The sequence below is a fragment of the Oncorhynchus kisutch genome, linkage group LG24 (assembly GCF_002021735.2).
Source record: "Oncorhynchus kisutch isolate 150728-3 linkage group LG24, Okis_V2, whole genome shotgun sequence".
NCBI classification, from domain to species: Eukaryota; Metazoa; Chordata; class Actinopteri; order Salmoniformes; family Salmonidae; genus Oncorhynchus; species Oncorhynchus kisutch.
This window is the reverse complement of record NC_034197.2, coordinates 44,791,421-44,819,261: the sequence shown is the minus strand read 5'-3', so window position 1 is coordinate 44,819,261 and position 27,841 is coordinate 44,791,421. Positions and strand designations below refer to the sequence as shown.

Below are 27,841 nucleotides of genomic sequence, written 5' to 3'. Positions count from 1 at the left end.
CTGACTTTTGGAGAAACATTCAGGTTCAAAGAGAAGTCCGTAATTTCATTTTTAATGATCATGATCTTTTTGGCGAAGTTTATGAATTCATCACTGCTGAAGTAAAAGCCATCCTCTCTTGGGGAATGCTGCTTTTTTGTTAGCTTTGTGAAAGTATCAAAAATAAATGTAGAATTGTTCTCATTCTCCTCAATTAGGTTGGAAAAATAGGATGAACGAGCAGCAGTGAGGGCTCTTCGATACGGCACGGTACTGTGAGTCCAAGCTAGTCGGAAGTCTTCCAGTTTGGTGTAGCGCCATTTCGGTTACAAATTTTGCATAAGTTTACTTCAGGGCATTTTATAATTGGGTATTTTCTGTAAGTTTACTTCAGGGTATTTTCTGTAAGTTTACTTCAGGGTATTTTCTGTATACCACAGAGCTTATTTCTTGTGACAAATGTTTTTTGTTTTTGGGGGTGCGACTGCATCTAGGGTATTACACAAGATTACATTGAGTTCCTCAGTTAGGTGGTTAGCTGATGTTTGTACTCCGACATCCTTAGGTAGGCGGGGGAGTCTGGAAGGGCATCTAGGAATGTTTAGGTTGTCCAAGAATATATAGCACGGCTTTTGATTGGTTGAGGTCTGAGTAGATACATGTGATTGGTTGAGGTCTGAGTAGATACATGTGATTGGTTGAGGTCTGAGTAGATACATGAGATTGGTTGAGGTCTGAGTAGATACATGTGACTGCTAACATAATAAGATGGTGGTCCGATAGCCCAGGAATACGAGGAAAAATATTTAGATCCACAATATTTATTCCACGGGACAAAACTATATCCAGGGTGTGACTGTGGCAATGAGTAGGTCAAAAGACATGTTTGGAAGAAAAAAAACACTGAGTCGCCTTTTGGGTCTGTGGATTTTTTCATGTGAATATTGAAGTCACCAAATATTATAATATTATCTGCCATGACTACAAGGTCCGATAGGAATTCAGGAAACTGAGTGAGGAATGCTGTATACGGCCCAGGAGGCCTGTAAACAGTAGCTATAAAAAAGGATTCAGTCGGCTGCATAGATAGATCATCTCTTTCAATAATGACAGGAATGGAGGAGGTCTTTATTCCAGTGAGATTGCTAAGGCGAACACCTCCATGTTTAGTTTTGCCCAACCTAGATTGAGGCACAGACACAGTCTCAATGGGTAGCTGAGCTGACTACACTGACTGTGCTTGTGGCAGACTCCACTAAGCTGGTAAACAGCCTGCTGCCTGGTCTGAACCCTATCTCATTGTGGAGCTAGAGGAGTTAGAGTCCTGTCTATGTTCATGAGAGCACCCCTCCAGCTAGGATGGAGTCCGTCACTCCTCAGCAGGCCAGGCTTGGTCCTTTTTGTGGGTGAGTCCCAAAAAAAGGTACAATTATCTACAAATTCTATCTTTTGGGAGGGTAGGAAACAGTTTTCAACCAGCGATTGAGTTGTGAGACTCTGCTGTAGAGCTCATCACTCCCCCTAACTGGGAGGGGGCCAGAGACAATTACTCGATGCCGACACAACTTTCAAGATGATTTTCACGCTGAAGCTATGGTGATCTCTGACTGTTTCATCCTAACATTGTTGGTGCCAACATGGATAACAATATCCCTATACTCTCTACACACTCCAGTTTTAGCCTTAGCCAGCACCATCTTCAGATTAGCCTTAATGTCGGTAGTCCTGCCACCTGGTAAACAGTGTACGATCGCTGGATGATTCTTTTTAAGTCCAATACTGCGGGTAATGGAGTCGCCAATGACTAGGGTTTTCAATTTTTCTGAGTAAATGGTGGGAGGCTTCGACGTCTCAGACCGCGTAACGGGTGGAGGAGAGACCAGAGAAGGCTCGGCCCCTGACGTCGACCCATTGCTTAATGGGGAGAACTGGTTGAAAGTTTGTCGGCTGAATGAGCGACACCGGTTGAGCATTCCTACAGCATTTCCTTCCAGAAGCCCGGCTGCAGGGGGATTTACTAGTAAGCCAGTGACTGAGCCCCCATAATAGGGTCAGAGGCAGAGAACCCCAGTGGAGAGAGTGGAACCGGCCAGGCAGAGACATCAAGGGCCGTCCACCTTCGCACCCCTTGGTCAGACTACACTCAATCTTAGGACCTACTGAAGAGATGAGTCTTCAATAAAGACTTAAAGGTCGAGACCGAGTCAGTAATCGGCTAATACAAGCAGACAAGATTGCGCCGCAGCTATAACATTATTCATTATATAGATAATTATGTATTTGAAATTAATGTGAAACAAGCTGGTTAATATGTTTCTGTTTCTCTGTTTTGTCCTCTCCAGATCACGACTGGTCAGCCTGTTCTGTCCTCTCCAGGTCCCTACTGGCCAGCCTGTTCTGTCCTCTCCAGATCAATACTGGCCAGCCTGTTCTGTCCTCTCCAGATCAATACTGGCCAGCCTGTTCTGTCTTCTCCAGATCACGACTGGCCAGCCTGTTCTGTCTTCTCCAGGTCACGACTGGCCAGCCTGTTCTGTCTTCTCCAGGTCACGACTGGCCAGCCTGTTCTGTCTTCTCCAGATCACGACTGGCCAGCCTGTTCTGTCTTCTCCAGGTCACGACTGGCCAGCCTGTTCTGTCCTCTCCAGATCAATACTGGCCAGCCTGTTCTGTCTTCTCCAGGTCACGACTGGCCAGCCTGTTCTGTCTTCTCCAGGTCACGATTGCACAGCCTGTGTGTTCCTCTGCCCCTCCCCCCCGTCCTTCTGCTACTGCGCCCTCCCCCCGCTGCCCATCTGAACGCTGCAGGCCCCGTCTTACTCCTCTACCATGACGGTTGTAACAGGTGACCCGGGGGACGAAGCATACGAACTGGAACCGGACCACGAGTGCTGTGAGCGTGTAGTCGTCAATATCTCCGGGCTTCGATTCGAGACGCAGCGGAAGACCCTCTCCCAGTTCCCTGAGACTCTGCTGGGGGACCCCAAGAAGAGGATGAGGTAACTATACCACTTATATAGGTTGTTATCCTGTATTGATGATAACCCTAACTCTAACCCCAAGAAGAGGATGAGGTAACTTTACCACTTATATAGGTTGTTATCCTGTATTGATGATAACCCTAACTCTAACCCCAAGAAGAGGATGAGGTAACTTTACCACTTATATAGGTTGTTATCCTGTATTGATGATAACCCTAACTCTAACCCCAAGAAGAGGATGAGGTAACTATACCACTTATATATGTTATTATTAGGGCTGTCAAACGATAACAAAAATGGTATCCAGTTGATTGCAGGATTTGCAGTGATTAAATTCAGAATTTGCAAAAGTTGAGCTGTAATTTAAGATGTTTTATAGAAAAAGCATTGCACAAATATTGACGTCTTGATTTTGTCCAAAGTAAGAAATCGTAATCAAAAACAGGTAAATTGATCAGTCACACTTTCTTTAACCTCTACGTCTATCAGGTCTCAAACTAAGACCCAGATGCAGACACAGGAGGCAGACAGTACAAGTCTCAAAGTTTATTATAGTTCAAGGGGCAGGCAAAAGGTAAGTCAAGGCAGGCAAAGGGTCGTAATCCAAATCAGAGTCAGGGAGGAACAAGACGGGATCAGAGTCAGGTCAGGCAGAAAGGTCAGAACTGGGAAGACTAAGAAAACCAAAAACTTGAGTTCAGAAAAACATGGGAACATGGAAACAGGAGAAAAATTGCTGCGAGACAGAAGCTTAATTCTAGATACATGGAAAGTGGGATGAGAGTGCGGGGAAACAGAAGACGAACAGCAGAGTGGCTAAGGACCTTAGAGATGGGGAAAGCTCCGATAAAACGGAGGGAAAGTTGGCAGGACCCCACCCCCAGGGCCAAGCCCTGAATGGACAGCCATACCCCCCCCTTGGGGAACAGGGATCCGGTGCCTGTTGTCGATACCTGGAGGTGGTATTGAGAAGAGCGGCCCGGGCTCTCTTCCAGGTACGGTGACAGCGACGGACGCACATCTGGGCAGAGGGAATGCTGACCTCTTGCTCAGAGAAGAGCGGGATCTGATATCCCAGGGAACACTCAAAAGGTGAGACCCGTAGTAGAACAGGGAAGGGTGTTGCAGGCATATTCCATCCACATGAGTTGCTGGCTCCAGGTGATGGGATTGGTGGACGAAGCAGCTAAGAGTTGTCTCCAGGGATTGATTGGCTCGCTCCAACTTGCCGATAGACTGGGGATGAAAACCAGAGGACAGGCTGGTCGACGTCCCAATGAGGGTGCAGAGCGCATTACAGAACCGGGACAAGAACTGAGGACCACGATCGGAGACCATGCCTACCGGCAGTCCATGGATCTGGAAGATGTGCTGCACAATGAGCTGGACCGTCTCCTTAGCTGAGGGAAACTTAGGAAAGGGAATAAAATGGACCGCTTTGGAAAACCTATCCACCACTGTGAGGATGGTGGTGCTGCCATCTGATGGAGGGAGACCAGTGAAGAAGTCCAGGAATAAGGGGCGTTGAGGGACATGGAGGGGTTGAAGGAGACCAGCCAGAGCTTGCCGCAGAGTCTTGTTCGACGCACACACTGTACAGGCAGCAACAAATGCAGAGACATCAGGAACCATGGTGAGCCACCAAAAACATTGTCGGACCAAGGTCCGACGGGAGCCAGGATGATCATTCCAGAACAGGAGCACAGGCAGAGTCCGTGACAAACATCTGGTTAGCTGGATCCCCCCCCCCCCTCTTTCAGACCAGACTCTCAATTCCTCAGATAATAGCAGCCGCAAGTTCTTCAAACCAAGCTGCTTACCTATTGCATATTCTGTCTTCCCAGACTGGTGCAGGTCTACAATTTTGTTTCTGGTGTCCTTTGATAGCACTTTGGTCTTGGCCATAGTGGAGTTTGGAGTGTGACTGTTTGAGGCTGTGGACCGGTGTCTTTTATACTGATAACAAGTTCAAACAGGTGCCATTAATACAGGTAACGAGTGGAGGACAGAGGAGCCTCTTAAAGAAGAAGTTACAGGTCTGTGAGAGCCAGAAATCTTGCTTGTTTGTAGGTGACCAAATACTTATTTTCCACCATAATTGGCAAATAAATTCATAAAAAATCCTACAATGTGATTTTCTGGATTTTTTTCCCCTCATTTTGTCTGCCATAGTTGAAGTGTACCTATGATGAAAATTACAGGCCTTTCTCATCTTTTTAAGTGGGAGAACTTGGTGGCTGATTAAATACTTTTTTGCCCCACTGTATAGTTACAGCAGGCCAAGGTAGGAGAGTCAGACACACACACATGCAACATCACTCACATGTACTTCCTGTATTGGAGTTGGTCCTGTGGGTCGGGGCGGATGGGGCACCAGCATCCTCCTCCTGAATGCTCCTCACCATGGCTGTTAAAGCTGGGGTCGTTGGAATATGTTGCTCTGGATTTGAGGTTTTACCAATACCTTGGCCAGCCGCTCGAGAAAGAGCCATCTCCTCTGGAGCTTCCCTATGATCCAATCTGGGTTCAAAGCCGAGATGTCCAAGATGTTGAAGAATATCACAAGATGCCAGCGTAGGGTTCTTCTTTTGCAACTGTAGCCAGTCACCAGCTTGTCTAAATTGTCCATAATTCCTTTTGTGGCGTTGTAATCCATTATGATTTCTGTTATTTGATGTTCCTGGCCACAGATTCTCCCATTCCCTATACAGTGTACTCATGAGTACCACATTTTTGCCTTTCTTTGGCACGTAGGACACTAGGGACGTGTCGGCAGTAAACAAACTTAGAGGAATTGATAGGCCTGTTTCATGTATTCAACAGCTGAGATAGGAGCTGTGGCTTGAACTGTTCCTACCATCGTCAGCTTCCTCTTGAGGAGCTCCTGTCCCAGCGTGTTCAAAGTAAAAAAGTTATTGCATGTGATAATGTAGCCACGGAGTCCCTGTGTCAGGTCCAGGGCAACCCACATCCCTTGGTTCATCTCAGGGGATCCTCCATCTGGCTTCCCCATATACACTTGCATGTTCCACATATGATGAAAAAGCATCACAGGCAGCCCAGATCTTGATTCCATATTTTGTGGTTTAGACCGTAGGTACTGCCTGAAGGGGCAGAAGCCCCTAAATGGCATAAGCTACTCATCAACAGTAACGTTGGGCCCAGGGTTGTACAACAGGGGAAGGCGGTCCACCCACTTGTCCCACACGGACCTGATTACAGCTAGCTGGTCTCTCTGCACTGACCTGATAGCAGCTAGCTTGTCTCTCTGCACTGACCTGATAGCAGCTAGCTTGTCTCTCTGCACTGACCTGATAGCAGCTAACTTGTCTCACTACACTGACCTGATAGCAGCTAACTTGTCTCTCTGAACTGACCTGATAGCAGCTAACTTGTCTCTCTGAACTGACCTGATAGCAGCTAGCTTGTCTCTCTACACTGACCTAATAGCAGCTAACTTGTCTCTCTGCACTGACCTGATAGCAGCTAGCTTGTCTCTCTGCACTGACCTGATAGCAGCTAACTTGTCTCTCTGCACTGACCTGACAGCAGCTAGCTTGTCTCTCTGCACTGACCTGATAGCAGCTAGCTTGTCTCTCTGCACTGACCTGATAGCAGAAAGCTCATCTCTCTGCACTGACCTGATTTCAGCTAGCTTGTCTCTCTGCACTGACCTGATAGCAGCTAGCTTGTCTCTCTGCACTGACCTGATAGCAGCTAGCTTGTCTCTCTACATTGACCTGATAGCAGCTAGCTTGTCTCTCTACACTGACCTGATAGCAGCTAGCTTGTCTCTCTGCACTGACCTGATAGCAGCTAGCTTGTCTCTCTACACTGACCTGATAGCAGCTAGCTTGTCTCTCTGCACTGACCTGATAGCAGCTAGCTTGTCTCTCTGCACTGACCTGATAGCAGCTAACCTGTCTCTCTGCACTGACCTGATAGCAGCTAGCTTGTCTCTCTGCACTGACCTGATAGCAGCTAGCTTGTCTCTCTGCACTGACCTGATAGCAGCAAGCTTATCTCTCTGCACTGACCTGATTTCAGCTAGCATGCCTCTCTAAACTGACCTGATAGCAGCTAGCTTGTCTCTCTGCACTGACCTGATTTCAGCTAGCTTGTCTCTCTGTACTGACCTGATAGCAGCTAGCTTGTCTCTCTACACTGACCTGATTTCAGCTAGCTTGTCTCTCTGCACTGACCTGATAGCAGCTAGCTTGTCTCTCTGCACTAACCTGATAGCAGCTAGCTTGTCTCTCTACACTGACCTGATAGCAGCTAGCTTGTCTCTCTGCACTGACCTGATAGCAGCTAGCTTGTCTCTCTACACTTACCTGATAGCAGCTAGCTTGTCTCTCTACATTGACCTGATAGCAGCTAGCTTGTCTCTCTAAACTGACTTGATAGCAGCTAGCTTGTCTCTCTGCACTGAAATGATAGCAGCTAGCTTGTCTCTCTACACTGACCTGATAGCAGCTAGCTTGTCTCTCTACACTGACCTGATAGCAGCTAGCTTGTCAGACCAGAAGGATTTTCTGGGTGGTGTCTGGGATGAATCGTTCAAAAGAAGACTTTTATGTCCTGCAAATGAGTTGTATCTTTACCACATTGGCAGCCATGCAGGGTGGCTCATTCCTTGGGCAAGAAGACCATTACAATTCAAAAAGTTTTGGCGTTTTACTTGGATTTAATGTCAGGAATTGTGAAAAACTGAGTTTAAATGTATTTGGCTACGGTGTATGTAGTGGCATAGGCAAGGTGCAATAGATGGCATAAAACACACTATATACATGTGATATGAGTAATGTAAGATATGTAAACATTATTAAAGTGGCATTGTATAAAGTGACTAGTGATCCATTTATTAAAGTGGCATTGTATAAAGTGACTAGTGATCCATTTATTAAAGTGGCATTGTATAAAGTGACTAGTGATCCATTTATTAAAGTGGCATTGTATAAAGTGACTAGTGATCCATTTATTAAAGTGGCATTGTATAAAGTGACTAGTGATCCATTTATTAAAGTGGCATTGTATAAAGTGACTAGTGATCCATTTATTAAAGTGGCATTGTATAAAGTGACTAGTGATCCATTTATTAAAGTGGCATTGTATAAAGTGACTAGTGATCCATTTATTAAAGTGGCCAGTGATTGGGTCTCAGTGTAGGCAGCAGCATCTCTGAGTTAGTGATTGCTGTTTAGCAGTTTGATGGCCTTGAGATAGAAGCTGTTTTTCAATCTCTCGGTCCCAGCTTTGACGCATGTGTACTGACCTCGCCTTCTGGATGATAGCAGTGTGAACAGGCAGTGGCTCAGGTGGTTGTTGTCCTTGATGATCTTTATGGCCTTCCTGTGACATCGGGTGCTGTAGGTGTCATGGAGGGTATGTAGTTTGCCCCTGGTGATGCGTTGTGCAGACCGCACCACCCTCTGGTGAGCCCTGCGGTTGAGGGCGGAGCAGTTGCCGTACCAGGCTGTGATACAGACTGACAGGATGCTCTCGTCTGTAAAAGTTTGCCAGGGCTTGGATGACAAGCCACATTTCTTCAGCCTCCTGAGGTTGAAGAGGTGCTGTTGCGCCTTCTTCACCACGCTGTCTGTGTGGGTGAACCATTTCAGTTTGTCAGTGATGTGTATGCCAAGGAACTTAAAACGTTCCACCTTCTCAACTGCTGTCCCTTTAATGTGGATAGGGCGGGGTTCCCTCTGCTGTTTCCTCAAGTCCACGATCATCTCCTTAGTTTTGTTGATGTTGAGTGTGAGGTTATTTACCTGACACCACACTCCGAGTGCCCTCACCTCCTCCCTGTAGGCCGTCTCGTCGCTGTTGCTAATCAAGCCCACTACTGTTGTGTCGTCGGCAGCCCATCAGAAAGTCCAGGACCCAGTTGCACAGGGCAGGGTTGAGACCCAGGGCCTCCAGCTTAATGATGAGCTTGGGGGGTACTATGGTGAGCTGTAGTCAATGAACAGCATTCTTACATAGGTATTCGTCTTGTCCAGATGGGATAGGGCAGTGTGCAGTGGGATGGTGATTGTATCGTCTGTGGACCTGTTGGGGCGGTATGCAAACAGAAGTGGGTCTAGGGTGGCCAGTAAGGTGGAGGTGATATGATCCTTGACTAGTCTCTCAAAGCACTTCATGATGACAGAAGTGAGTGCTACAAGGCGGTAGTCATTTAGCTCAGTTATCTTAGCGTTCTTGGGTACAGAAACAATGATAGCCATCTTGAAGCATGTGGGGACAACAGACTTGGATAGGGAGTGATTGAATGTGGCCAGCTGGGAAGCCGTCTGGGCCGGCAGCCTTGTGAGGGTTAACGCGTCAGCCATGGAGAAGGAGACGGTGGGGGGGCAGTCCTTGTTAGCGGGCAAAGATGGTGTTTAGTTTGTCTGGAAATGTGACGTCGGTGTCCGTGGTGGTTTTTCTTTTTGTAGTCCGTGAATTCCTGTAGACCCTGCCACATATGTCTCGTATCTGAGCCGTTGAAATGCGACTCCACCTTGTCCCTGTACTGGCATTTTGCTTGTTTGATTGCCTTGCTGAGGGAATAACTACACGGTGTATATTCAGCCATATTCCCAGACCTCGTTCCGTGGTTAAATGCGGTGGATCGTGCTTTCAGTTTTGCGGAAATGCCGCCATCCATCCCAGGTTTCTGGTTAGGGTTTAAAGTCACAGTGGGAACAACATCTCCAATGCACTTCTTTATAAACGCACTCACCGAGTCAGCGTATAGGTCGATGTTGTTATCAGAGGCTGACCGGAACATATCCCAGTCTGCGTGGTCAAAACAATCTTGACGCGTGGCTTCCGATTGGTCAGACCAGCATTGACTGGTTCTCGTCACTGGTACATCTGTTTGAGTTTCTGCCTATAAGACGGTGGGAGCAAGATGATGTCGTGGTCGGATTTGCCCGAAGGGAGGGTGGTGGAGGGATTTGTAAGCATTGTGGAAGTTAGAGAAGCAGTGGTCGAGGGTATTGTCCATGCACATAGCACAATCAATATGCTGATAGAATTTAGGTAGCCTTGTCATGTGCTTTTTACTGAGGAGTGGCTTCCATCTGGCCAGTCTACAATAAAGGCCTGATTGGTGGAGTGCTGCAGAGATGGTTGTTCTTCTGGCAGGTTCTCTTATCGCCACAGATGAACGCTGGAGCTCTGTCAGAGTGACCATCGTGTTCTTGGTCACCTCCCTGACCAAGGCCCCTCTCCACTGATTGCTCAGTTTGGCCAGAGGGCCAGCCCTAGGAAGAGTCTTGGTGGTTCTAAACTTCTTCCATTTATGAATGATGGAGGTCACTGTGTTCTTGGGGACCTTCAATGCTGCAGAATTCTTTTGGTACCCTTCCCCAAATCTGTGCTTTTACACAATCCTGTCTCGGAGCTCTACAGACAATTCCTTCAACCTCATGTATTGGTTTTTGCTCTGACATGCACTGTCAACTGTGGGACCATATATAGACAGGTGTGTCCCTTTCCAAAATCATGTCCAATCAATTGAATTTACCACAGTTGAAATCCAATCAAGTTGTAGAAACAGCTCAAGGATGATCAATGGAAACAGGATGCTCAATGAGCTGAATTTCGAGTCTCATAGCAAAGGGTCTGAATACTGATGTCGAGTCTCATAGCAATGGGTCTGAATACTGATGTCGAGTCTCATAGCAATGGGTCTGAATACTGATGTCGAGTCTCATAGCAATGGGTCTGAATACTGATGTCGAGTCTCATAGCAATGGGTCTGAATACTGATGTCGAGTCTCATAGCAATGGGTCTGAATACTGATGTCGAGTCTCATAGCGATGGGTCTGAATACTGATGTTGAGTCTCATAGCGATGGGTCTGAATACTGATGTCGAGTCTCATAGCAATGGGTCTGAATACTGATGTCGAGTCTCATAGCAATGGGTCTGAATACTGATGTCGAGTCTCATAGCAATGGGTCTGAATACTGATGTCGAGTCTCATAGCAATGGGTCTGAATACTGATGTCAATAAAGTGTTTCTGTTTATTATTTGTAAGAACTCTGCTCAAATTTTACATTATTAATATTGTGTGTAAATTCACGAGGATTTTAAAATATTTAATACATTTTAGAACCAGGTTGTATACTTTCTGAATACTTTCAGTATTAGTATATTATATTATTAGTATGTTACGGGTATGTGAGACCAGGGAGACCTGTCCAGAGTTGTTTATTAGGAAATGGAACTGTACTAAGTAGCTAATTTTAAGAACCAAACAACAATTTTGTCTGTCGTTGTTTGTTGCCACTACCGTTGCTGCACCGTCCTCTATTCATTTCAATGTGTTGACAGTTGGAGAAATTGTTTGAGGCTGAATTAAAAAAGAATGAAAGTCAACGCTCTAATATTTTAGAACACTTCTGTGTGTATTCTTACGCTTTTTGGACTATGAAAGATGCTTATCTCCAAGAAGAGATGGAGGTAACATAGGGTCTTCAATACTTTATTGTTTTTTGTCCTGTTAACACTAACCCCAAGAAGAGAATGAGATAAGGTAGGGTCTTCAATACTTTATTGTTTTTTGTCCTGTTAACACTAACCCCAAGAAGAGAATGAGATAAGGTAGGGTCTTCAATACTTTATTGTTTTTTGTCCTGTTAACACTAACCCCAAGAAGAGAATGAGATAAGATAGGGTCTTCAATACTTTATTGTTTTTTGTCCTGTTAACACTAACCCCAAGAAGAGAATGAGATAAGGTAGGGTCTTCAATAATTTATTGTTTTTTGTCCTGTTAACACTAACCCCAAGAAGAGAATGAGATAAGGTAGGGTCTTCAATACTTTATTGTTTTTTGTCCTGTTAACACTAATCCCAAGAAGAGAATGAGATAAGGTAGGGTCTTCAATACTTTATTGTTTTTTGTCCTGTTAACACTAATCCCAAGAAGAGAATGAGATAAGGTAGGGTCTTCAATAATTTATTGTTTTTTGTCCTGTTAACACTAATCCCAAGAAGAGAATGAGATAAGGTAGGGTCTTCAATACTTTATTGTTTTTGTCCTGTTAACACTAACCCCAAGAAGAGAATGAGATAAGGTAGGGTCTTCAATACTTTACTGGTACTTTAGTTTTTATAATGTTATCTGTTATTGTTCTGCATTTGTGGTTGTATCTACTACTTTCAACGAATCTCTCTCTCCAGGTACTTCGATCCTTTGAGGAACGAGTATTTCTTCGACAGGAACCGGCCCAGTTTCGACGCCATCCTCTACTACTACCAGTCAGGCGGGAGACTGCGTCGGCCAGTTAATGTCACTCTAGACATCTTCTCTGAGGAGATCCGCTTCTATGAGCTGGGAGAGGAGGCCATGGAGATCTTCAGGGAGGATGAGGGCTTCATTAAGGAAGAAGAGCGTCCTCTCCCGGAGAATGCGTTTCAGAGACAGGTACATTCAATTGTTATTTATTGGTGGCACATTGTCTAGTTAATATAAACTTAATGTAAATATATGAATCTGTTACTAGCAAATGTCTCAGCGAGTGTTTGCTATCTGCTGTCAATTTGATAAGTTTGTGCGTGTGCGTGTGAACTTGAACAGGTGTGGCTGCTGTTCGAGTATCCGGAGAGTTCCGGCGCGGCCCGTATCATCGCCATCATCAGCGTCATGGTGATCCTGATCTCTATCGTGTCCTTCTGCCTGGAGACACTCCCCGTGTTCCGGAACGACGAAGAGGACGATGGCAACAAGGTGTTCCAGCCCTTCAACAACTCCACCTCTTCTTACACGTCTTCCTACTTCACTGATCCCTTCTTCATCCTGGAGACGCTCTGCATCATCTGGTTCTCCTTTGAGTTCCTCGTCCGCTTCTTCGCGTGTCCTAGTAAAGCCGGGTTCTTCGGTAATATTATGAATATCATCGATATTGTGGCGATTATTCCATATTTCATCACGTTGGGCACAGAGCTGGCAGAGAAACCGGAGGACGGGCAGGCTGGGCAGCAGGCCATGTCCCTGGCCATCCTCAGGGTCATCCGTCTAGTCAGGGTATTCAGGATCTTCAAGCTGTCCAGACACTCCAAGGGGCTCCAGATCCTGGGCCAGACCCTGAAGGCCAGCATGCGGGAGCTTGGCCTTCTCATCTTCTTCCTCTTCATTGGAGTTATCCTCTTCTCCAGTGCTGTTTACTTCGCTGAGGCCGACGAGGCCGACTCCCAGTTCAGTAGCATTCCAGAAGCCTTCTGGTGGGCCGTGGTTTCCATGACCACCGTGGGCTACGGCGACATGGTGCCCACCACCATCGGCGGGAAAATCGTTGGATCGCTCTGCGCCATCGCCGGCGTGCTGACCATTGCGTTACCAGTTCCTGTCATCGTGTCCAACTTCAACTACTTCTACCACCGGGAGACCGAGGGTGAGGAACAGGGGCAGTACCTGAACACACCCAGCGTGCCCAAGGCCGACTCAGCCGAGGACCTGAAGAAGAGCGGCCGCAGCGGGAGTGGATCGACCCTCAGTAAGTCAGACTACATGGAGATACAGGAAGCTGCACTGAACCACAGCACAGAGGACTTCAGAGCAGAGAGACTCAAGACAGGCAACTGCACCCTGTTGGCTAATGCTAACACCTTGGCTAATGCTAACACACCAGGTAATGCTAACACCTTGGCTAACGCTAACACGCAAGGTAATGCTAACACCTTGGCTAACACTAACACGCTGGCTAACACAAACTATGTCAACATCACCGAGATAAGAACGGACGTATAGCTGGATTCAGACTGTATAACACCAACTTCCTGGCCTGTCGGCGTTGACAGTGAACTGGAAGGAAATAGTAGAGGAGGGTGGAGGACTGAGTAAAGACCCTTCCTCTCTCTGATTTTGTAAACGGCTTGGAGCCCCTACTGGAGCTGTCCAGACTAGATCACTGAAACTCTGATAGAGGCCTATCTTACCCCCCCCAAAATGACCAGTTCCTAACTCAAGCCCCCCTCACCCATCCACCTCTGTTGAGAGGTGAATCTTCCCTGTGTTCAGTGTCTGCATGGCATTAGTCTGGTCTGTGTGACTGTTAAACTGTTCAGTAGTCATCTATATACACTGCTCCCTACAGTAGCCCAATAGTAGACGGACTGCCGACGGATACTAGACCTAAAAATTCTCAGACAGCATAGAGGTACCACTCTGCTCATACTGCCAAAATCCCGTCAGCAGAGATCTAGGATCAGTTTTCCCTGAACAAGTCCTAGCTGTAACCAATAGGAGATATACTGCAAAACTGACCTTAGATCAGCGTCTCATCATCTTCTAATTACTTAGCTCTAACTGCCAGCCGATAGGAGCTTATTGACACCACCTCTCCCACCCCGTACCCCCTGAACCTCTCTCCCACCCCATACCCATGAAACTCTCTCCCACCCCATACCCCTGAAACTCTCTCCCACCCCATACCCCCTGAAACTCTCTCCCACCCCATACCCCCTGAACCTCTCTCCCACCCCATACCCCTGAAACTCTCTCCCACCCCACCACCTGAAACTGTCTCCCACCCCATACGGCCTGATACTCTCTAGCACGCCATACCCCCTGAAACTCTCTCCCACCCCATACCCCCTGAAACTCTCTCCCACCCCATACGGCCTGAAACTCTCTCCCACCCCATACCCCCTGAAACTCTCTCCCACCCCATACCCCCTGAAACTCTCTCCCACCCCACACCCCCTGAAACTCTCTCCCACCCCATACCCCCTGAAACTCTCTCCCACCCTATACCCCCTGATACTCTCTCCCACCCCATACGGCCTGAAACTCTCTCCCACCCCATACCCCCTGAAACTCTCTCCCACCCCATACCCCCTGAAACTCTCTCTAAATATTCAAATGTCTGCCTACGGGGTTACTACTACTGGGGTTACTACTACTGGGGTTACTACTACTGGGGTTACTACTACTGGTGTTACTACTACTGGTGTTACTACTACTGGGGTTACTACTACTACTACTGGCGTTCCTACTACTGGGATTACTACTACTGGGATTACTACTACTACTGGGGTTACTACTACTACTGGGGTTACTACTACTACTAGGGTTACTACTACTACTGGGGTTACTACTACTACTGGGGTTACTACTACTACTGGGGTTACTACTACTGGGGTTACTACTACTACTGGGGTTCCTACTACTGGGATTACTACTACTACTGGGGTTACTACTACTACTGGGGTTACTACTACTGGGGTTACTACTACTACTGGGGTTACTACTACTACTGGGGTTACTACTACTGGGATTACTACTACTACTGGGGTTACTACTACTACTGGGGTTACTACTACTGGGGTTACTACTACTGGGATTATTACTACTGGGGTTACTACTACTGGGGTTACTACTACTACTGGGGTTACTACTACTGGGATTACTACTACTACTGGGGTTACTACTACTACTGGGGTTACTACTACTGGGGTTACTACTACTACTGGGGTTACTACTACTACTGGGGTTACTACTACTACTGGGGTTACTACTACTGGGGTTACTACTATTGGGGTTACTACTACTGGGGTTACTACTACTACTGGGGTTACTACTACTGGGGTTACTACTACTACTGGGGTTACTACTACTACTGGGGTTACTACTACTGGGATTACTACTACTGGGGTTACTACTACTGGGGTTACTACTACTGGGGTTACTACTACTACTGGGGTTACTACTACTGGGGTTACTACTACTACTGGGGTTACTACTACTGGGGTTACTACTACAACTGGGGTTACTACTACTGGGGTTACTACTACTGGGGTTACTACTACTACTGGGGTTACTACTACTACTGGGGTTACTACTACTACTGGGGTTACTACTACTGGGTTTACTACTACTGGGGTTACTACTACTGGGGTTACTACTACTGGGGTTACTACTACTACTGGGGTTACTACTACTACTGGGGTTACTACTACTGGGGTTACTACTACTACTGGGGTTACTACTTACTGGGGTTACTACTACTGGGGTTACTACTACTACTGGGGTTAATACTACTGGGATTACTACTACTACTGGGGTTACTACTACTGGGGTTACTACTACTGGGATTACTACTACTACTGGGGTTACTACTACTGGGATTACTACTACTACTGGGGTTACTACTACTGGGGTTACTACTACTGGGATTACTACTACTACTGGGGTTACTACTACTACTGGGGTTACTACTACTGGGGTTACTACTACTGGGGTTACTACTACTGCCTATGTTTCTCCCCAAACCTCCACCCCATCTACTCCCTGAAGTGTTTTTCCTTCTCTCTCTTCTCCCTATCTCTCCTCTCTCTCCCTCCCCTCTCTCTCTCTTTTACCTATCCCACTCTAACAGAGTACTGTTCCGTTCCACCCCACTGCCCAGTGATAGTGATATTTGTCCCACTGCCCAGTGATAGTGGTATCTGTCCCACTGCCCAGTGATAGTGATATCTGACCCATTGCCCAGTGATAGTGACAGCTGTCCCACTGCCCAGTGATAGTGATATCTGTCCCACTGCCAAGCGGTAGTGATATCTGTCCCACTGCCCAGTGATAGTGGTATCTGTCACCACTGCCCAGTGATAGTGATATCTGTCCCACTGCAAAGCGGTAGTGATATCTGTCCCACTGCCCAGTGATAGTGGTATCTGTCCCACTGCCCAGTGATAGTGGTATCTGTCCCATTGCCCAGTGATAGTGACAGCTGTCCCACTGCCCAGTGATAGTGATATCTGTCCCACTGCCAAGCGGTAGTGATATCTGTCCCACTGCCCAGTGCTGGTGGTATCTGTCCCACTGCCCAGTGATAGTGATATCTGTCCCACTGCCAAGCGGTAGTGATATCTGCCCCACTGCCCAGTGATAGTGATAGCTGTCCCACTGCCAAGTGATTTGTAATATCTGTCCCACTGCCAAGTGTTAGTAATAGCTGTTCCACTGCCAAGTGATTTGTAATATCTGTCCCACTGCCAGGTGATCGTTATATATGCCCCACTGCCCAGTGATATGCCCCACTGCCCAGTGATAGTGATATCTGTCCCACTGCCAAGCGGTAGTGATATCTGCCCCACTGCCCAGTGATAGTGATATCTGTCCCACTGCCAAGCGGTAGTGATATCTGTCCCACTGCCCAGTGATAGTGATAGCTGTCCCACTGCCAAGTGTTAGTAATAGCTGTCCCACTGCCAAGTGATTTGTAATATCTGTCCCACTGCCATGTGATGGTTATATCTGTCCCACTGCCAAGCGGTAGTGATATCTGTCCCACTGCCCAGTGATAGTGGTATCTGTCCCATTGCCCAGTGATAGTGACAGCTGTCCCACTGCCCAGTGATAGTGGTATCTGTCCCACTGCCAAGCGGTAGTGATATCTACCCCACTGCCCAGTGATAGTGATATCTGTCCCACTGCCAAGCGGTAGTGATATCTGTCCCACTGCCCAGTGCTGGTGGTATCTGTCACACTGCACAGTGATAGTGATATCTGTCCCACTGCCAAGCGGTAGTGATATCTGCCCCACTGCCCAGTGATAGTGATAGCTGTCCCACTGCCAAGTGATAGTAATATCTGTCCCACTGCCAAGTGTTAGTAATAGCTGTTCCACTGCCAAGTGAGTTGTAATATCTGTCCCACTACCAGGTGATCGTTATATATGCCCCACTGCCCAGTGATATGCCCCACTGCCCAGTGATAGTGATATCTGTCCCACTGCCAAGCGGTAGTGATATCTGCCCCACTGCCCAGTGATAGTGATATCTGTCCCACTGCCAAGCGGTAGTGATATCTGTCCCACTGCCCAGTGATAGTGATAGCTGTCCCACTGCCAAGTGTTAGTAATAGCTGTCCCACTGCCAAGTGATTTGTAATATCTGTCCCACTGCCATGTGATGGTTATATCTGTCCCACTGCCAAGCGGTAGTGATATCTGTCCCACTGCCAGGTGTTTGTTATATATGCCCCACTTCCCAGTGATCTGTCCCACTGCCAGGTGAAGGTTATATATGCCCCACTGCCAAGTATTAGTGATATCTGTCCCATTGCCCAGTGATAGTGGTAGCTGCCCCACTGCCAAGTGATAGTGATATCTCACCCACTGCCAGGTGCTGGTTATATCTGCCCCACTGCCCAGTGATAGTGATATCTGTCCCACTGCCCAGTGATAGTGATATCTGTCCCACTGCCAAGCGGGAGTGATATCTGTCCCACTGCCCAGTGATAGTGATATCTGTCCCATTGCCCAGTGATAGTGATAGCTGCCCCACTGCCAAGTGATAGTGATATCTGACACACTGCCAGGTGCTGGTTATATCTGCCCCACTGCCCAGTGATAGTGATATCTGTCCCACTGCCCAGTGATAGTGGTATCTGTCCCACTGCCCAGTGATAGTGATAGCTGTCCCACTGCCAAGTGTTAGTAATAGCTGTCCCACTGCCAAGCGGTAGTGATATCTGTCCCACTGCCAGGTGCTGGTTATATCTGCCCCACTGCCCAGTGATAGTGATATCTGACCCACTGCCAGGTGCTGGTTATATCTGCCCCACTGCCCAGTGATAGTAATATCTGTCCCACTGCCCAGTGATAGTGATATCTGTCCCACTGCCAAGCAGTAGTGATATCTGTCCCACTGCCCAGTGATAGTCATATCTGTCCCACTGCCCAGTGATAGTGATATCTGCCCCACTGCCCAGTGATAGTGATATCTGTCCACTGCCAAGCAGTAGTGATATCTGCCCCACTGCCCAGTGATATTGGTATCTGTCCCACTGCCCAGTGATAGTGATATCTGACCCACTGCCAAGCGGTAGGGATATCTGACCCACTGCCAAGCGGTAGGGATATCTGTCCCACTGCCAAGCGGTAGGGATATCTGTCCCACTGCCCAGTGATAGTGATATCTGTCCCACTGCCAAGCAGTAGTGATATCTGTCCCACTGCCCAGTGATAGTCATATCTGTCCCACTGCCCAGTGATAGTGATATCTGCCCCACTGCCCAGTGATAGTGGTATCTGTCCCACTGCCAAGCAGTAGTGATATCTGCCCCACTGCCCAGTGATAGTGGTATCTGTCCCACTGCCCAGTGATAGTGGTATCTGTCCCACTGCCAAGCGGTAGTGATATCTGCCCCACTGCCAGGATATAATGATATCTGTCCCACTGCCAGGTGAAGGTTATATATGCCCCACTGCCAAGTGATAGTGATATCTGTCCCATTGCCCAGTGATAGTGATAGCTGCCCCACTGCCAGGTGTTAGTGATATCTGACCCACTGCCAGGTGCTGGTTATATCTGTCCCACTGCCAAGTGATTGTGATATCTGTCCCACTGTCAGGTGCTGGTTATATATGCCCCACTGCCAAGTGATAGTGATAGTTGCCCCATTGCCCAGTGATGGTGATAGCTGCCCCACTGCCAGGAGGTAGTGATCTGTCCCACTGCCAGGTACAGGTTATATATGCCCCACTGCCAAGTCATTGTGATATCTGTCCCACTGCCAGGTGCTGGTTATATATGCCCCACTGCCAAGTGATAGTGATAGCTGCCCCACTGCCAAGTGAAGGTGGTATCTGTCCCACTGCCAAGTAGAGTTATATCTGTCCCATTTCCCACTGATATTTGTCCCACTGCCCACTGATATCTGCCCCACTGCCAGGAGATAGTGATAGCTGCCCCACTGCCCAGTGATCTGTCCCACTGCCAGGTGCTGGTGATATCTGTCCCATTGCCCAGTGATAGTGACAGCTGTCCCACTGCCCAGTGATAGTGATAGCTGTCCCACTGCCCAGTGATAGTGATATCTGTCCCATTGCCCAGTGATAGTGATAGCTGTCCCAGTGATAGTGATGGCTGTCCCACTGCCCAGTGATAGTGATAGCTGTCCCACTGCCTAATGATAGTGACAGCTGTCCCACTGCCCAGTGATAGTGATAGCTGTCCCACTGCCTAATGGTAGTGATAGCTGTCCCACTGCCCAGCGATAGTGATGGCTGTCCCACTGCCCAGTGATAGTGATGGCTGTCCCACTGCCCAGTGATAGTGATAGCTGTCCCACTGCCTAATGATAGTGATAGCTGTCCCACTGCCCAGTGATAGTGATAGCTGCCCCACTGCCCAGTGATAGCGATAGCTGTCCCACTGCCTAATGATAGTGATATCTGTCCCACTGCCTAGTGATAGTGATGGCTGTCCCACTGCCTAATGATAGTGATAGCTGTCCCACTGCCCAGCGATAGTGATATCTGTCCCATTGCCCAGTGATAGTGATAGCTGTCCCACTGCCCAGTGATAGTGATAGCTGTCCCACTGCCCAGCGATAGTGATAGCTGTCCCACTGCCCAGTGATAGTGATAGCTGTCCCACTGCCTAATGATAGTGATATCTGTCCCATTGCCCAGTGATAGTGATAGCTGTCCCACTGCCCAGTGATAGTGATATCTGTCCCACTGCCCAGCGATAGTGATAGCTGTCCCACTGCCCAGTGATAGTGATATCTGCCCCACTGCCCAGTGATAGTGATATCTGTCCCACTGCCCAGTGATAGTGATAGCTGTCCCACTGCCCAGTGATAGTGATATCTGCCCCACTGCCCAGTGATAGTGATATCTGTCCCACTGCCCAGTGATAGTGATAGCTGTCCCACTGCATAATGATAGTGATAGCTGTCCCACTGCCTAATGATAGTGATAGCTGTCCCACTGCCCAGTGATAGTGATAGCTGTCCCACTGCCTAATGATAGTGAAAGCTGTCCCACTTCCCAGTGATAGTGATGGCTGTCCCACTGCCTAATGATAGTGATGGCTGTCCCACTTCCCAGTGATAGTGATGGCTGTCCCACTGCCTAGTGATAGTGATGGCTGCCCCAGAGAGGGTGTGTCTCAATCATCTCTGCTTGGTGTTTTTTGTTGTCAACTCTAGTCTATGGTGAGGAATAACAACTGCTGATAGGCTAACAGACACTGACACCTGATAGGCTAATGGAAAATGATATAACAGCATGCATGTGTTGGTTTCGTTGCTGGTCAATTGTTATCTGTTGGGCTATCAGCTACTGTTGGGCTATCAGCTACTGTTGGGCTATCAGCTACTGTTGGGCTATCAGCTACTGTTGGGCCATCAACTAGTGTTGGGCTATCAACTACTGTTGGGCTATCAGCTACTGTTGGGCTATCAGCTAGTGTTGGGCTATCAACTACTGTTGGGCTATCAGCTACTGTTGGGCCATCAGCTACTGTTGGGCTATCAGCTACTGTTGGGCTATCAACTAGTGTTGGGCTATCAACTAGTGTTGGGCTATCAACTAGTGTTGGGCTATCAACTACTGTTGGGCTATCAGCTACTGTTGGGCTATCAGCTACTGTTGGGCTATCAACTACTGTTGGGCTATCAGCTACTGTTGGGCTATCAACTACTGTTGGGCTATCAACTACTGTTGGGCTATCAACTACTGTTGGGCTATCAACTACTGTTGGGCTATCAGCTACTGTTGGGCTATCAACTACTGTTGGGCTATCAGCTACTGTTGGGCTATCAGCTACTGTTGGGCTATCAGCTACTGTTGGGCTATCAACTACTGTTGGGCTATCAACTACTGTTGGGCTATCAACTACTGTTGGGCTATCAGCTACTGTTGGGCTATCAGCTACTGTTGGGCTATCAGCTACTGTTGGGCTATCAACTACTGTTGGGCTATCAACTACTGTTGGGCTATCAACTACTGTTGGGCTATCAGCTACTGTTGGGCTATCAGCTACTGTTGGGCTATCAACTACTGTTGGGCTATCAACTACTGTTGGGCTATCAACTACTGTTGGGCTATCAGCTACTGTTGGGCTATCAGCTACTGTTGGGCTATCAGCTACTGTTGGGCTATCAACTACTGTTGGGCTATCAGCTACTGTTGGGCTATCAGCTACTGTTGGGCTATCAACTACTGTTGGGCTATCAACTACTGTTGGGCTATCAGCTACTGTTGGGCTATCAGCTACTGTTGGGCCATCAGCTACTGTTGGGCTATCAACTACTGTTGGGCTATCAACTACTGTTGGGCTATCAGCTACTGTTGGGCTATCAACTACTGTTGGGCTATCAACTACTGTTGGGCTATCAACTACTGTTGGGCTATCAGCTACTGTTGGGCTATCAACTACTGTTGGGCTATCAGCTACTGTTGGGCTATCAGCTACTGTTGGGCCATCAGCTACTGTTGGGCTATCAACTACTGTTGGGCTATCAACTACTGTTGGGCTATCAACTAGTGTCCGGCTTGTGTTTTTATTCTTATGCCGCTAACCTCTAGCAGCTAACCTCTAGCAATTAGTTTGTCAGATGCTAATGCTACACAAAGTCAGCTCTGTATACTGTAAGCCTAGTGGCTAATTGCTAGCTAACACCATCAGCTCTATGTGACATCAACATTAGCATTCTAACCAGCACAGTTTATCACTGGATGCACTTGTTTAAGTTCAACAAATAAGCAAAGAATTCAACAAGCTTGTTTGGTGACATTAGCTACCTACGTGTTTGATTTTAGTGTTGCTATGCACTCTTCCATCCATGAAATGTATCTTACCATCAAACAATCTGTGATCGCAACAATTATTTATTATTTGGTAAGAAAGCGAGATAGCTGCCATATTTGCCACGCCAAAAGTTAATGACAAAAAGCATCAAGATCTCTGAAGTGTGTCTGCTTCCCCAGTGGCGAGCTTTTACTGCCAACGTAGTGCACTATATAGGGAATGGGATGCCATTTGGTTAGCATCCATATGTCTGATGTCATCACGCTGTGTGAAGCCAGCTGACTTCCGAGGTTCAAGGTCAAGACAGAGTCACAGCTGCATTGTAACCGAGATTCATTTATAAGTCAAGTGTAGTTGTTTTGTATCCACACTGAATGTTTTGGATCCTGTCCTTGGTGTATTTTGTCTGTTTAACTGATATAAACTGTATTACTGGACAATATGATATAAACTGTGGTACTGGACAATATGATATAAACTGTAATACTGGACAATATGGCGGACTGCAATAGCATCGAATAGTTCCTTCGATATGCAACTGTTCAGGGAAGTCAGGAGCCAATACACGCAGTCAGTCAGGAAAGCAAAGGCAAGCTTTTTCAAGCAGAAATGTGCATCCTGTACCTCTAACTCCCAAAAGTTCTGGGACACTGTAAAGTCCATGGAGAACAAGAGCACCTCCTCCCAGCTGCCCACTGCACTGAGGCTAGGTAACACGGTCACCACCGATAAATCCATGATAATCGAAAACTTCAACAAGCATTTCTCAACGGCTGGCCATGCCTTCCTCCTGGCTACTCCAACCTCGGCCAACAGCTCCGTCCCCACCGCAGCTACTCGCCCAAGCCTCCCCAGCTTCTCCTTTACCCAAATCCAGATAGCAGATGTTCTGAAAGAGCTTCAAAACCTGGACCCGTACAAATCAGCCGGTCTTGACAATCTGGACCCTCTATTTCTGAAACTATCCGCCGCCATTGTCGCAACCCCTATTACCAGCCTGTTCAACCTCTCTTTCATATCGTCTGAGATCCCCAAGGTGTGGAAAGCTGCCGCAGTCATCCCCCTCTTCAAAGGGGGAGACACCCTGGACCCAAACTGTTACAGACCTATATCCATCCTGCCCTGCGTATCTAAGGTCTTCGAAAGCCAAGTCAACAAACAGATCACTGACCATCTCGAATCCCACCGTACCTTCTCCGCTGTGCAATCTGGTTTCCAAGCCGGTCACGGGTGCACCTCAGCCACGCTCAAGGTACTAAACGATATCATAACCGCCATCGATAAAAGACAGTACTGTGCAGCCGTCTTCATCGACCTGGCCAAAGCTTTCGACTCTGTCAATCACCATATTCTTATCGGCAGACTCAGTAGCCTCGGTTTTTCTAACGACTGCCTTGCCTGGTTCACCAACTACTTTGCAGACAGAGTTCAGTGTGTCAAATCGGAGGGCATGTTGTCCAGTCCTCTGGCAGTCTCTATGGGGGTGCCACAGGGTTCAATTCTCGGGCTGACACTTTTCTCTGTATATATCAATGATGTTGCTCTTGCTGCGGGCGATTCCCTGATCCACCTCTACGCAGACGACACCATTCTGTATACTTCTGGCCCTTCCTTGGACCCTGTGCTATCTAACCTCCAAACGAGCTTCAATGCCATACAACACTCCTTCCGTGGCCTCCAACTGCTCTTAAACGCTAGTAAAACCAAATGCATGCTTTTCAACCGTTCGCTGCCTGCACCCGCACGCCCGACTAGCATCACCACCCTGGATGGTTCCGACCTAGAATATGTGGACATCTATAAGTACCTAGGTGTCTGGCTAGACTGCAAACTCTCCTTCCAGACTCATATCAAACATCTCCAATCCAAAATCAAATCTAGAATCGGCTTTCTATTTCGCAACAAAGCCTCCTTCACTCACGCCGCCAAACTTTCCCTAGTAAAACTGACTATCCTACCGATCCTCGACTTCGGCGATGTCATCTACAAAATAGCTTCCAATACTCTACTCAACAAACTGGATGCAGTTTATCACAGTGCCATCCGTTTTGTTACTAAAGCACCTTATACCACCCACCACTGCGACCTGTATGCTCTAGTCGGCTGGCCCTCGCTACATATTCGTCGCCAGACCCACTGGCTCCAGGTCATCTACAAGTCCATGCTAGGTAAAGCTCTGCCTTATATCAGTTCACTGGTCACGATGGCAACACCCACCCGTTTCACGCACTCCAGCAGGTGTATCTCACTGATCATCCCTAAAGCCAACACCTAATTTGGCCTTTCCTTCCAGTTCTCTGCTGCCTGTGACTGGAATGAACTGCAAAAATCGTTGAAGTTGGAGACTTTTATCTCCCTCACTAACTTTAAACATCTGCTATCTGAGCAGCTAACCGATCGCTGCAGCTGTACATAGTCCATTGGTAAATAGCCCACCCAATTTACCTACCTCATCCCCATACTGTTTTTATTTATTTATTTTTCTGCTCTTTTGCACACCAGTATCTCTACCTGCAAATGACCATCTGATCATTTATCACTCCAGTGTTCATCTGCTAAATTGTAATTATTCGCCTACCTCCTCATGCCTTTTGCACACAATGTATATAGACTTTTTTTTCTACTGTGTTATTGACTTGTTTATTGTTTACTCCATGTGTAACTCTGTGTTGTCTGTTCACACTGCTATGCTTTATCTTGGCCAGGTCGCAGTTGTAAATGAGAACTTGTTCTCAACTAGCCTACCTGGTTAAGTAAAGGTTAAAAAAATTCTAATAATAATAATATTCTCCTTCATTAATTTCACATTTCCACAAACTTCAAAGTGTTTCCTTTCAAATGGTATCAATAATATGACTATCCTTATTTCAGGTCCTGAGCTAAAGGCAGTTAGATCTTGGTATGTAATTTTAGGCGAAAATTGATAAAAAGGGTACGATCCTTCAGTTAAAGTATTGATGGACTGTCATTTGTCTTTGCTTATTTGAGCTGTTCATGCCATAATATAGACTTACCAAATAGGTATATCTTCTGTATACCACCCCTACCTTGTCACAACACAACTGATTGGCTCAAACGCATTAAGAAGGAAAGAAATTCCACAAATTAACTTTTAACAAGGCACACATGTTAAATGAAATGCATTCCAGCTGACTACCTCATGAAGCTGGTTGAGAGAATGCCAAGAGTGTGCATGTCACGAATCCCGCCGAAGATGGTGCCTCTTCCTGTTTGGGCGGCGCTTGGCGGTCGTCGTCGCCGGCCTACTAGCTGCCATCGATTCCCTTTTTTGTTTCTGTTAGTTTGGTCTGATTGGTTACACCTGTTTTGAGTTTAGTTTTGTTTGTGGGCTATTTAAGGGCACTAGGCCCGCCGGCAATTGTGCGGGCTTGTTTTCTGTTCATGGTGTTGGATTATTAGTGGATTCTATTTTTCCGGACAGTTTAGTCCTGTTTGTTTGGATTGGTTATTTCATGCGCCCTTGTGTTTGGCATGACCGTTTACACTGTCTTTGGAATAAAGATCCACGTTCGGAACTAAACCTGCTCTCTGCGCCTGACTCCTCCACCCACTACTCCTAGAAGCCTTAACAGTGCAATGCGGGATTCAAGGCAAAGGATGGTTAATTTGAAAGAATCTCAATTCTAAAATCTATGTTGATTTGTTCACTATATGATTCCATATGTGTTATGTCATAGTTGATGTCTTCACTATTTTTCTGCAATGTAGAAAATAGTAAAAATAAAGAAAAAACCTTGAGTAGGTGAGTGGGTGTTCTAAAACTTTTGACCGGTAGTGTGAATTATCCATCTCTGTTTACCTCTCTCCATTTCCTCTCTCTTTCTCTCTCCCCCCTCTCTAAGTGCTATAGTAATGTGATGATATGATACACATCCTCTCTATCGCTCTGTGTTGAGTATTAAAGGCATTATCTCCTCTCCCTAGTGGTCTGTCTCAGCTAGCTGCTGATAGCGTCTGAAATGCTTTGTGGAGTCTCTCTAGGTTCCAGGGTTCCAGACAGTGGATAGCTATTGATCCACTGATGGCTGTTTGATTAGCCTGCTGTTAGAGGGACTGACTGATGAGCAGATACAACTGGTTTACTCTTCAGGGGAGGGGAGGGGAGGGGAGAGGAGAGGAGAGGAGAGGAGAGGAGAGGAGAGGAGAGGAGAGGAGAGGAGAGGAGAGGAGAGGAGAGGAGAGGAGAGGAGAGGAGAGGAGAGGAGAGGAGAGGAGAGGAGGGGAGGGGAGGGGAGGGGAGGGGAGGGGAGGGGAGGGGAGATGGTATTAAGGGCCGATAACAACACTATACTATCTTACCATTTCTGTCTAGTTCTGTCGAACACCTTTGGGATGATTTGGAACGCTGACTGCGAGCCAGGTCTAATCACCCAACATCAGTGCCCGACCTCACTAATGCTCTTGTGGCTAAATGGAAGCAAGTCCCCACAGCAATGTTCCAACATCTAGTGGAAAGCCTTCCTAGATGAGTGGAGGCTGTTATAGCAGCAATGTTCCAACATCTAGTGGAAAGCCTTCCTAGATGAGTGGAGGCTGTTATAGCAGCAATGTTCCAACATCTAGTGGAAAGCCTTCCCAGAAGAGTGGAGGCTGTTATAGCAGCAATGTTCCAACCTCTAGTGGAAAGCCTTCCCAGAAGAGTGGAGGCTGTTATAGCAGCAATGTTCCAACATCTAGTGGAAAGCCTTCCCAGAAGAGTGGAGGCTATTATAGCAGCAATGTTCCAACATCTAGTGGAAAGCCTTCCCAGAAGAGTGGAGGCTGTTATAGCAGCAATGTTCCAACATCTAGTGGAAAGCCTTCCCAAAAGAGTGGAGGCTGTTATAGCAGCAAAGGAGGGACAACTCCATATGAATGCTCATGATTTTGGAATGAGATGTTCGATTAGCAAGTGTCCACAATTTTTGGTATTGTAGTGTATGGTGACAACAATGTAGGCTCTGTGTAGCGGTTAGCGGTTAGTGGTTATAGTTTAAGGGTATAAGGGTTTGACTTGATTTTTAAAAAACTTGTCATTGAATGCTGTTGTGTTGTGCAATGAATTCAACAACTAAACAGAAAAGGTGAGAACATGAGAGCATGTAGATGTGAGAATGAATTATACAACGAGCAAAGTGATCCTGCTGTTTTTATGTGGCTGCTATGACAGTGATCATGCTGTTTGTATGTGGCTGCTGTGACAGTGATGTTGCTGTTTGAATATGGCTGCTATGAAAGTGATCCTGCTGTTTATATGTGGCTGCTATGACAGTGATGATGCTGTTTGTATGTGGCTGCTATGACAGTGATCATGCTGTTTGTATGTGGCTGCTATGACA

General features: G+C 47.0%; 1 protein-coding gene across 1 annotated transcript; it reads left to right on the top strand.

Annotated features, from left to right (window-relative positions):
• The first annotated feature begins 2,808 nt into the window (after window positions 1-2,808).
• Window positions 2,809-13,973, top strand: LOC109881509 (potassium voltage-gated channel subfamily A member 2-like). The gene is made up of 4 exons (XM_020473631.2): window positions 2,809-2,978; window positions 12,141-12,384; window positions 12,538-13,544; window positions 13,653-13,973. The coding sequence occupies exons 1-4, from the start codon at window positions 2,809-2,811 to the stop codon at window positions 13,705-13,707; spliced, it is 1,476 nt and encodes a 491-aa protein (XP_020329220.1). The 3' UTR covers window positions 13,708-13,973.
• Window positions 13,974-27,841: the final 13,868 nt, after the last annotated feature.